Below are 12,424 nucleotides of genomic sequence, written 5' to 3'. Positions count from 1 at the left end.
CCAGTAAGCTTGGAAATGGAGCTAAACCTAAGACAACACGGCACCTGGAACAGAACATGAAGTATCAAGTGCTCCCTAAGAGGAGACGAAGCAGTTTGAAACTTGTAGGAAATGTAGATGGAAGGAACTGATTTAAAAATACTCTCATTCCAGACAAAATGTTCTCCAATTGTGAGCTAGTCAGGTCAATACGGCTAGCTCACCAGAAACACATTCTAAGATTAAAAAACCACATAACTATATAATTCTATTTTTGTTTTTCTATTTTAGAGAGTGGAAGGGAGAGGGAGAGACACATACATTGGTTGGTTGCATCCCGCATGCCCTGACCAGGGTCAGGGATCAAGCCTACAACCGAGGTATATGCCCTTGATGAAAATCAAACCTGGGACCCTTCAGTCTGCGGGCTGATGCTCTATCCACTGAGCCAAACTGGCTAGGGTGAACCCTATTTTTACTATAAGCACGCTACCTTTTCTTCACCAGTGACTGTGACCTAATTTTAACAAGGTAAAAAGAGAAACCTACTCCCCCGACTTGGACACTCAAGTAGCATGGGCTTCTTTGAATCAGACTTCTTCAAATCATTTCATTCTTTTTAGTTCTTGAACGACTTTCCAAAAGAACTGGTCAATGACAGAGGCCGTGAAAGAGATGAGCCCTACATTTTACACAGGGTCAGAGAATGTTGCCACTCCTGGAAATGCCCTGACGCTGTCACACTAGATCCTGGGTCAGCGACGTGCTCCTGGGCTGGCCGGACAATCACAGCCGTTACAACGATGACACTAGCCAGTCCCTCTAATCTCCACCACATGGCACGGCTGGTTGTCTATAATTGTTTTAAGTGGGTAGTTTCTTCCTGAGATAACTATACAAAATTATCAGGATTTAACATCATATTTAATTACAGGGAAAGCCAACAAAGTGATCAAGAATGAGGAAGAGAGCCTGGTGGGCCTCTGTTTTCATTGCATTTATGCAGAATGAGGGAAAAGGTGAAGTGGCCCTCCTTTTTCCATTGAATGCATGCTAGCTTCCTAGTAATACATCTCCCTGCCAGATGGAAATGGAGCCATGGCTGGAATACCTGGGCTCTTTCCGGCAGCCCTCATGGGGCCCGCTGGCTGACTGAGTGAGCTGGGAGCACAGTGCCGGGCATGATGCCCACGAAGGCTGAGAGGGGCCCTGGTGCTGAGCTCATGCTCACCTCGTATTCCTCTTTGAAGCCGTAGCCCTCGGCGCACTTCATCTGCGTGATGTGTTGGAGCAGGTCTGCTACCCGGATGGCGGGGTGCAGCTGCCCCGTCTGGTAGGGCACTTCGGCCGCCTCGCGCTTCTTGTACGTGTGCGACTGCACCAAGCTGCTGGTATCACTGGCCATCGTGTGGGTTTCATCTAGGAGAAGAAGGTAAGGAGAGAGTGAGGGTGAACCAGCAGGCTATGTCAAAGTCACTGAAAATGCTAAGAAGTGGTGCTGACATCCCCTCAACCTATAGCTGCAATAACCCCTACCATGGCTTAGCAAAAAAGAAAAGTTAAATGTTTAGAAATTTAAATGGGATTGGCAATACTGATAGGAATGAGGCAGAAATCTTGCTTTTTACAAAGCAGTCCAAACGATCTATTTCTTTTACAAAGCTGGTTGGTAAGAACCCTTTAGCCTCTGGGTGCTAAGTTTATAGAAGTTTCAAGTCTGAAACTTCATCAAGGCTTGGTATTAAACCAGTCTTGGATTTCTTCTGAAGATTAGTTATCTAACTTGTATGATGAAGAAAATGAACTCTGTACAAATGTTCTGTGAGCAAAATAAAAGAGCACAAAATGGTGTGGCTTATAAAGCTAGCAATGAGAATGGACTTGATACACGAAGTCAAAGAAAAGCGGAAAAGGAAAGGGAAGTGATGAGTCACTTTGCATGCTCCAGGATCAGAAAGCTTGACAAAATACTGTGGACCAGCACATCACACATGGAATGTTCTACAGGAGCTAACATGCAGGCCGACACGCAGCAGAGCCAGCTGGCTTCGTCAGGGTCTACAGATGAGAAACACACCCCCATTCCCTCCACACCTTCTCCATGGGGCGAATGGGAGAACTTACCATTTATTGGCACTTTTAAGAAGATACATATCAGGAGAAAAGAGGAGAAAAAGGAAACAGGGCATAAGCAATAATACTGTGTGAATAATTACAGGTAGTTTTTATTTTGTGCTTCAATTTGACAGTTAAGTTTTCTATACAGAGGTGGTCAGAGGGCAAAGCCTCAAGTCTCCCCTCTCGTAAGGATGGAGGTGTTTATGTACTCTATTCAAAAAGGAGTTAAAGAAGTATCACAATTGCTTCTCATCCCCCAAGAACCAAGTAATGACTAAGGCTTCTTATTTGAATTTCTGAAACAGGTCAACCAAATTGTACTACAAAATTAATGTGAAAATTTGGTCAAATAAGCCTAAAGAGTCTGTGTTTTGATGGAAGACTACTAGTAAATTAGATGAATGAACTGCAGAAATTGTAGCTATTAAAAATGTCTTATGTAGGAAAGTGCTATTAGATTAAGAGTTTCATATTCTACAGGTTAACTCATAATAATGCTGAATCCCTTTAGCTGTTTTATAATTGAGAATGTGTCTCATCAAAATATAATGCAAAGTCACTTAAAATGAGGATAATAAATAAGAATCTATTTCAGGTATAAATAATTAAATTTGTTCATTTTTTTTTAAATTACCAGATTGTTTATCAATAGGGAATTCAGCTATGGGGTTTGTTTTTTAAACTGAGAAGTTCAGGTCCAAAGGAAATTTAGCTCAAGGGCGCTTGATTAGCTGGGCCTGGTTTTGAAACCTCACTTCTATCTGCATTGCAAAGCACCTGGGGATGCATGGTATGAAAGGTGGTACACAAGTGTGTAGCTATGTCGCTGTTGCTGAAATGGCACCTGGATCACTACAAGGTGGCTAAAGACACAAAGACAAAATAAAAAGGGTGGTAAGTTGATTTTATGATTTTTTTTTTTCATTTGGAATTACTTTGAAATTTAGAAATTCCTGTTCTCATTTTATTAGAACTGTCACAAATAAACCGAGAAATTTTCAAGTCAGGTTTGCTTGCTGGCGACTGCCAAGCTCATAAAGTGGGATACAGGATTGCTACGGAAGTACTGAATCCGCTGAGCTTTAGCTACCCCAGTAGAAAGTTTCTTCTTTATACTAAAATAAATGGAACATTAATTAGTTCCCCGCCTGTGCCTCTCTCGTTCCCTCACTTTTGTACCTTTTGGGATGAACATAATTAAATGCCCTCCATTGTGGACTGACCTTCTAAACTTCCCCTAAATTAATCATCTGGGCCTCTTAAGTGGATACGCTGGTGACCAAGCAGCGCTGTGATCCAGGGCTGGGCATTCTTGCAAGTTTTAACCATGTGGTTAAAACCACTGTTACCGTTGTATGCATCATCTCCCACGGCACTGTGACATCTCGGCCTCATTACCAGTGTGGATGTGTCCTAAAGCATTTAAACACTACTGAGACCATCTAAGAAAAGAGTACTTTTATCCAGCATTTAGATCTCAAAGAGGAAATAGGACGTTCCTTGTGCAATAGCTGTTATGAAATTGGGTCACTTAAACTAGTGGAAATTCTTGATTCCACCCACATTAGTGAGTAATCAGTGTCCACAACCTCTTAAAAAAGAATTATTACTGACAAAACATACAATTTCACATTAATTTCCTATGTTTGTTAAAATTTATCCATTGACATTTTTAAATTTAAAAGTATGCATAAGAGGAAATCAGAAATAAAATTTCTTACAGTTCTGATGGTTTTTTTAAGAACAGAGAATGAATGCTACCTATATTCTTTAATAAGCTATCCTGAATTTTCAACAAGCCAGCTAAAAAATCTTGAATTGAAATAAATGCTGTGTTTTTGAGGTCAGGGAGAATCGATCAATTGATCGACCCATCCATCTATTTATCTTATTTTTTTTGCTAGAAAATGATGTACAGGCATACTAAATCTCTATACATTAGGACGGGGGACCTTAGCCTGTGAGAATAAAAGGTGGAGGAACGAGAAGATTTAATTGTGCCAAGCTCCGAGTCACAAGAAGCATTTCTTCCAAAGTGATATTAGTTCTACTCTCAGAAAGTACCAGAATGGATATACAGCGAATCTTCTTTCCAGTTTCAGGCGATAACCTCACTGATCCTGAGTATGTAATATACAGATTCACATTTGCACCAAATAACGTGGAAGAATAGTTCCCAAGCAGCACCATTTCTTACGGTGGTACATGTATAAGGTAGACATGGCTAACAGCTATTTGTCTATCCAGCTGACTTATTTTTCACAATGTGCATCATTTTTGCTCCTTGAATTGTCTGCTCAAATGATTCTCTCTCAGTAAAGAAGCCTAACCAACTTTAAAAGATGTCATTAGTGTTCATAATAATGAAGCAGCGACTTTAAAAAATGATATTTGTTTAATAAGCTTATCTAAATCCTGCTGTGAAACCTGAACATTTTCTTCCCTCTGACAATGCGGAACTCAGCCCTCCCCGCTCGCAGCTCCCCCAAGGTCAGAATGTCTACCCGAGGAACCGAGGAACCGGGAATGAATGGCATGGCACACAAAGAAATGCAAATCTTTGCCTATCCGAAGATTCTGCAAATGTCATCTGCATGTAGATTGCATTGTTCAGGAGCCTAAGATTAGCCCACACCCCCTCACTTATGAAAAGAATAAAAATGCAGCTTTTTTCCCTGATAGTTGGTATTAAAAGGTGAGAGCTTTAGTGGGTTTTGTTTGTTAGCCACCAAAATCATGCAAATTCAAAAATTCTGATTTATGTCCATTCTTATACTTCTGAGTTCATTTTTTCCTCAGGCAATGAATTTGCTTAAGCCCAGAAAAGACCATAAGAAAAACATAATCACCCTCTTTACAAAAATCGTAACAACTTAGAGAAAAGAGAAGCGGGAGTGGGGGGGCGGGGAGGGAGTTATGTTGTAAAGATATAAACCATTGTAAAGAGAGTTAGGAGGCGTCACAGCTGAGGATGGAGCTCTGGCTAAAAGGACTTGCTATGTACCTTGAAGCCTTTTGTGTTGGGCTCCTTGGCAAGGTTAGTGGTAGAAAGAGAACACAGCCGTGCTACACGCGGGTTATATGCGCATCTCAAATGCAGCAGCAGCTCCTCCTGGTTTGGCAATGCCGTTTCATAGCCAGGTAATGCTATTTCTCCTCACCCTTCTTATACTGGACGAAAGGGATGTTTCCCCCTTTCATTCCCCACTGGGAACAGTTCTGCCCCACATTTTATTTCTAACTTTTTATCTCATTTCTAGTGACATCTGACACATAGTAAACCATGTGACTATAAAGTGCCATCTTGTCATTTAGCTGTTGGGAACATCAGCTCCTTTGAAATTCCACTGTGCTCACAGACACTTTGGAATGCTGGGTGCCCTGAGTGTCTCTGAGGAGGGGCAAGGGGCCGAAAGGCTATTGTGATCATTTTTTCTGCATGATGTTCAGCATACTGTAATTAGAAAAATGCTATTTTTGAAACTGAAGTTATTAGTGCTTAGCAGTAAGTGAAAATAACAAGCTATTTTCACTTTTACGACTGTCACATTGGACGGAATTCAGCTCTTGGAAGTAAACAGCTGAGTGATTACGTACTGTGCTATTTTTCTGGGGTCAGACTTGACTTTAAGTTTGGAACACAGAAGGGACAATACTGGCGCTGGGATTGTTCATGTGAGCCTTTTGGTATCATTTCCAACATGCACGAGGCAAATCTTTCTTACCAATAGAGACTATCTGGAGAAAGTCTTTTTATTATCTACGTCCCCACTCTCCATCCCCCACCCGAGACCACCCACTACCCCGTGTCCTACTTGCAATCACTGCATCATACAGAATTAAAACTCCATTCTCCCAAAGACTGGCCACTGACTGTCTAAATTACTCCTGCAATAAACTGTGATAAAGGGAAATGTTCTCACCTAAAATTGCAGTTGGCACAAATGGGTCTGTCATACATCATAAGCAGGTCAATGCAGAGAAAGTAAAAAGAGAAAGAACAGTAAATGATTGATGAAAGGCCCCCCGATATTCCCACAGAAAGCCATAGAAAGCACCGGGTTATAAGACATCAGACACATTAAGCCCCTAAAGCATCATGGACAGCAAGGCGAGCACTGATTGAGTCTGACTGCTAGGGTTTATGAAAGACAAAACCATGGAAAAATCTGTTACCTGGGTAATAGGAATTAGGCACCGACGTACTCAGTGTGTTTGTTTTCATTGTAAAGGACGATGGTGAAGACACAGCTGTAAGTAAGAGAAAGGCTAGTCAGTGGATGTAGAGGCAATAATACCTGGAAGCATGGCACCCAGATCATTCCCAGGGACACCAGCTGGAGTAGACTTGACTGCAGAAACACACGGGTTTACTGAAGTCCCCGTGGTAAATACTACCATTTCTGCTCTCTCTGGGGAACTACTTGTCTTTTAGAGAACAAGCTCCCTCTTATCACTTAAGCTTTTCTCACCACACAAACGAAGAAAAACCAATAACCACAGCTGCCATTTTGAATCAAGAAATTCATTAGACTTCTACTTTGACTTCTAGCCTTTGCCTGTAAATTCTGCTATCAAGTTGAACTGATCATGTGTCCACACATGGTTTTTATAAGTTGAAAAATCCACCACCCTCCTCATCTTTTGGATACTCAGAGAACTTCCCACCATGCCCTGACCTGGTTTGTGGAAAATAAAGGTGAGGTGTCATGTGTGCTGCATGTCAGGTCAACTCTGCAGGCCCACATATTGTCCTATTTGTCTTTTCAATCTGTATACAATGCTATTTTTATTTGAACGATTCCTCTGAAACTCTCAAGATTCAACCTTCTCTTCCTCTCTATCATTAAGAGGAAAGTCAATCCCATCCAATTTATCTGAGATTCCACTGTAATTGGATATTTCCTGTTTTTAGTTTGTTAATTCTCTTCAACGTCTTAATTGATTAGTGCTTTAAAAACACTTTAATTAAAGTGTTCAGATAAATAATTTTAATGTGCCCAAGCAGGTTAATGTAAGTCTAAATTTTAACTCCTGTGATGAAGGTATATGATTAAGTGTTGAGTTCCTACCCAGTTACATCATTGTATTATGGGAACCACTACCAAATCCTGATGGTATTGTATGTTATCTTTATTCTGATGACATGCTAATATATTTAGCTCTCCTGGAGAAGTTCCTTTAAGGATGGTGTTTCACCCCCCGTTTATGTTTTTAAAGTGTAGAATTAGTGAATAATATAGCAACAGCCAGAACGTAGGCTGCCTATTATTTACAATATATTTTTCTAAAATAGAAAAGTATCACATTTATAATGCATGTTTATGGTAAGCTGCCAGGAAAAAAGAGAGCAAGTGATGAAAATAAGAACAAAAAACCTGAGTACCTATAAAATACGCTAGGGTCAGCAAGAATAATGCCTATTACCTGCAGACACTTTTACATGGTTGGAAAAATGTGCAAAGCAGACACAAAATAACCACGTTTATTTTCACCTTTAAATAAAAGGTATTTTAAATACTTTATTTTTTTAGTAGACAAATTAATCTCATTCCCACTATACATATCTATTTTCCTCCTTTTTATGTGCAACTCCCATTTACTTTGGTGGATAGGTTACATACGCTTGTGTTTATTTTTAAATTGTCCGATCTCACTTTTCGCTGTCGCATTTCCAAAAGGTACTCCTTTCCCAACTGCTAGCGGTTTGTCCCAACCTTGAAAGATCTCAAACATTCTCAGATTTGTAATAGGTTTGGGGCTGGAGCCTCAGTGGCCTAATGAACACTTCCTCCCTCAGTAACTGCTCTCTTATTTTAAAGGCATTAAGAGAGAGAGAGCATTATGATAAAATTTACTGTTGGAGTCACTCCCGGTAGATGGAATTTGATGAGATCTACTCATTGCTCAAAGAGTGGGAAGAAAATAGAATGCCTATTGCTTTGTTTCTTCTATTGGCTACATTGATGGGAGGCCCAAAATAATGCCTCATAGCAAATGAGCTGGCTTGGAAGCTGATGCCGGCTTCTGAGGCAGTCCTCTGTGCATGAGCATTTTTGGATTGCCACAGATACATTCACTTTTGAAAAAGTAATATCAAATTAAATTTCCTGTCCAGAGGCAAATATCCCCTGTTGTTCAAACTTCACAAGCCTAGAAAATATTAATGTAGGTCTCTGCTCTTTGGGCAGGTAATTCCAAGTAAATTTATGCGTGAGGAATTGCACCATGAAATAGAAAATTTGGGACATTAATGGGTTATCCTGGAAAGTGAGAACATGTGGTCCCCTACATAGTATCATTCAAGAAATAACTGCAACTACAAAAATTCTAACCTTGTCTGGGGTGGGAAGGGCTTCTCCCATCCCAGCCCACAACAAATGCATCATAAAGTGAAAAATGTAATATGTAGCTTGTGATGTGCCACAGATTCTGTCACCTACATTGGAGATGACAGGACCGGGCTAAGGACAATGACTAAGGACAAGGAGTGCTGGTCAAAGTCATATCTGCTGAACTCCTGCTCCACCAGGCTAGAGCATTATGATAAAGTTTATTGTGCATAAATGTAGCCCATCTAAGTAGGAACAGGTGGACAACCGTAGCCACCACAGAGAGAAGTAGGCAACTGAACTCTATGAAGCTTTGCTGAATGTAGGAGAAAGGCAAGGCCTGGGAGAAGGCAGGTGTGGTGACTATATGGTGACTGGAGAGAGAAGTGGATGGGGGGAGCTGCAGAATCAGAACAGGCCCAATGGGTGGTCAGGACACAAGCACACACTGTCCACCCTGCTATCTGTTCTCTCCCCCCAGAGACTAGACTCCTGTGCCTTTCAGCCACGAGGTTCCAGCTTTTACACATTTTTATTAGTGCACTTTTGTCCCATCCCCATGCTGTCCTACAGCCTGATCATGCAGCCATGGTGAGCAGCCGTCTGTGGCATGGATTTCACATGGTGAAGAAACCTCTGACCTTGAACCCAACAGGGCCGTGAACCAGAGTCAGGTATACAACATGGGATTTACTTCTGGTTTCTGAGAAGATCACCAGGGACACAACAACTGCTCTTTTTGTATTTCGTATAATCAACATAATTGTTGGCTTCCTGAAATAATGCCTGTACCTGGATCACAGGTGTTAGTATGGGAAGGTATGAGCTGAGCTCGGCTTACCCACCTAGTGTGAAATGTAAGACTTGTGAAGTGGAAATACAGTTTAACTTATTAATTGCCACTGATAGCCCTATAACAAAGGCAAACCTGTCAGCTGAAAAAATCATCAATTAACTGGTTACCGGCATTTAGTGAACTGTTTTATAGTAGGCTTCTCATGTGTAATTCAACGCCTGGTTAGCTTACAAATAGCATCTAAACAACAAAAGAATGATGAGAAGCTTGTACCTTCTTGGAGAGGAGAAAAGCCCTTGCTCTCTAAGTCTTTCCAGAACCGTAACTGTGGCCTCCTTTCCTCTGGGATCTGGACCTACCACCTGTACAATATCATCTCATCCAAGCGACCTATGGCACATGCAGAAGTTTCCAGGGCTGTTTAAAGGGACTCAAGAAACCAGTAAGACAAAAAAGAATTCTTAGGCAGTTTTTGGGTTTATAACCCCCCAGTTCTATCTGGAATTCTGGAAAACCAGAGAGATGGATTAGAAGCCAAGAAACATGTGCACTTACATCTCCCATTCAGATTGTGGGTGTCCATGAAGGAGAATGCCTCGTCGCAGTTTGTGCCTTGCTCGGCATAGCTCTTGTCCATGGAGTTCACCATCACCGTCATCTCCTGCCGCGTGCTGCTCATGGTCTCCTTCCGCTTCTTGGCTAGTTTCCTTAGGACAGAGAGTTCATTATGTAGGCATGCGTCTGAATAAAAAATGGAATGCTGACATGTGTATTGACAAACGATCAAGAATAACTTCTATTGAATTAATCGTATTCATTCATAACATTGATTTGTTGTGCCTTCTAGCTATCAGGTTCTCTGTCAGCTGCAGAGAGATGGAGATGAAAATCATCCACTGCCTATCCTCAGACATATCCACAGTGATGCTAGGACTAAAACAGTTTCTGTTCTTGCTACTGTAACGTAAATTAAAAGGGACAATGACCATTTTATGTAGTACAACAGAATCATTTCTATTTACTGATATGCTTCTAGTTACTAACCTTTTACTAAATTATTTTCTTAATTTCTGTATTCAGTGCCAAAGAGTAGATTCCCCTAGTAAGTATATTTGCCAAACACAACTCTAATAGTCTAAGGATGAATCTAAGAGGCATATGGTAGAACTAATGAGCAGAGTGAGGTGAGGAGTGCAAAAGGGAGCAGGCATGATGCAGAGCCACACAGGGGAGAGGAGCCCAGGCCGTGGGAGCCCTGGAGGGCAGCCCTCAATTCCCAGATAGCCATGGCACTGGACCAAACCCCAAAGGAGCCCAAATTAGTTCCCCATCAAGGTTTCTCAACAGAGCAGAAGGTAAAAAATTCTCAAGTTGTTGCCTACCCTCTACAGTGGAAGAAGAGGCAAAGGACTGAGGAAAGCAGAGAGATTTCCAGTTCTTCTGGAGGCACAGTTTAACACTGGCCTCTACATCAAGCATGTCAAACTCGCATGCATTGTTTATTTGGTCCGTGTTAGCCTTTGAGTTTGACATGCTTGCTCTACATCCTTCTCATTGACTCAAAGCTCCTAATCTAAAGTTACAGATACCTGGACAAAAGCCATCAACTTAAGGAGAACTGACATACAAATAAACAGATCAAACATGTCTTTATAGCTGTTACCACGGGAGCTGGTTTTATGCACCAAAGACAGACAAAAATAGAATCAGAGATGGTATAAAGTGAAAAGTTTTAAGAGGACCATGGCACCATAAAACCTAAAATATTATGTCCCAAAATATTCTAATTCTGCCTAAGCACATAGCAACATTTACCAAAGAAAATGGCAGCTCTTGACTCTGATTGACCTAGGACACAGCAGAATTTAAAGTAAGCCACATAATCAAAATCACCCCCATATTAGGTGATTGCTAATGCAATGTAAGGCATTGACAACATTAGACCATATGGACAATCTTTATCATCATTTCCAAATGCCACATAATCCAAATGCTTTCTTGCCTGTAGTTATAATAATCTTTTAATATCGTACTTTGAGGGCAGAACTGTTTCATTAATAAGTTGCTCTTTTTAGTTCTAAAAGTTGTTGGGAAAAATCACCTGTAACTTCTATGAGACCGTTCAAGTTGTAAAGATTTTGAAAAGTAAGCCGGTGTCACTCCTCTGGGTGCTGGCATTCCTCTGTCACCAGCAAGCAGACCATGATCACCTCCAGAGCCCAGTTTTTCTAGGCAACCATGCTCATCTGAGAGGCAGGTTGGACTTAGATGTTCTCCATAGGTGTTCTGGACAGAGGCAGCACCAGGCTCAAGCTGTGGTTACAATAACACATTTTCTCTCCCTTTCTGAACTTGCCAGCTCATTGGAAAAGCATTCTTAGGCCAGGCCTCCCTAGGAACACTTGAGTAGAAGACTGAGATAATTAGCCCCATAATTCAGGCAAAATATTCCAATTTTGCTGGAATTTCTTTGACTTGCTTTGGACTAATTTATGCTGATTGCCTCAATATTTTCTTTTGTTCCGACTATGAATAAAGCTCTAGCCAAGTTCATCTGACTTCCCTTTTTGTCTTTTCTTGCTTGTATTCCTCTGATCCTTACAGGTTAGGGAATGACAGTGAATGTACTTCTGGTGTTGTTGGTGGGAAGTGGTGGTGGATGGGGGAATGTGTGCACCAATGAAATGCTTATATTGCATTTCATTGAAGAAAGGTGAAGCCCTTTCTCCTCTATAATCCTCCCCGGTGTGAACTAATTTCAGTGATGTCATACTACACACTTCAATGGTGATCTTCTTTAAGCACAAAAAGAGCCTTTTAAGGACTCAAGAGAACCTGTTCAAATCAAAAAGAGATTTTCATGTGAGAGACCTACAGCTTTAAGCTCATATCCATTAAGCACATCCTCTATCTCCAAGAACCTTCTTCAAAACCCAGCTCACAATGTGCTCAGCAAGTCTTCCTGCATTAATCTGTCTCACCACATTTTTATTGGCATCAAATGTCACAAACACAAATACCTCACTAGGACCAGGCAGGTGGCAAAGTAAGTGAAGTAGGCCCAAGACAACAAGGAGAGGTGGAGACTAGAGTAATGGAAGAGGGTGACAGCCACTTGGCTCCAAAAGTGATACCCCATGGAGGTCCCAGACATTGTAAATTTCAGGAGAAACTAGAAATCCAGACTTTATGTGAACTT

The 12,424-nt window shown here is 41.2% G+C and overlaps 1 protein-coding gene across 1 annotated transcript in view; it reads right to left on the bottom strand.

Annotated features, from left to right (window-relative positions):
• The window catches only part of PTPRM (protein tyrosine phosphatase, receptor type M), a 633,774-nt gene that overhangs the window by 118,783 nt on the left and 502,567 nt on the right, over positions 1 to 12,424 (bottom strand). Inside the window, 3 exon segments of the mRNA XM_023754237.1 lie at positions 1,211 to 1,398; positions 6,274 to 6,348; positions 9,781 to 9,932. Of these exon segments, the coding sequence (XP_023610005.1) occupies positions 1,211 to 1,398; positions 6,274 to 6,348; positions 9,781 to 9,932 (415 nt within the window).

Source organism: Myotis lucifugus, unplaced genomic scaffold (assembly GCF_000147115.1).
Source record: "Myotis lucifugus unplaced genomic scaffold, Myoluc2.0 scaffold_58, whole genome shotgun sequence".
NCBI lineage: Eukaryota > Metazoa > Chordata > Mammalia > Chiroptera > Vespertilionidae > Myotis > Myotis lucifugus.
The sequence above is the reverse complement of the archived record's forward strand: the minus strand, read 5'-3'. Positions and strand labels throughout refer to the sequence as shown.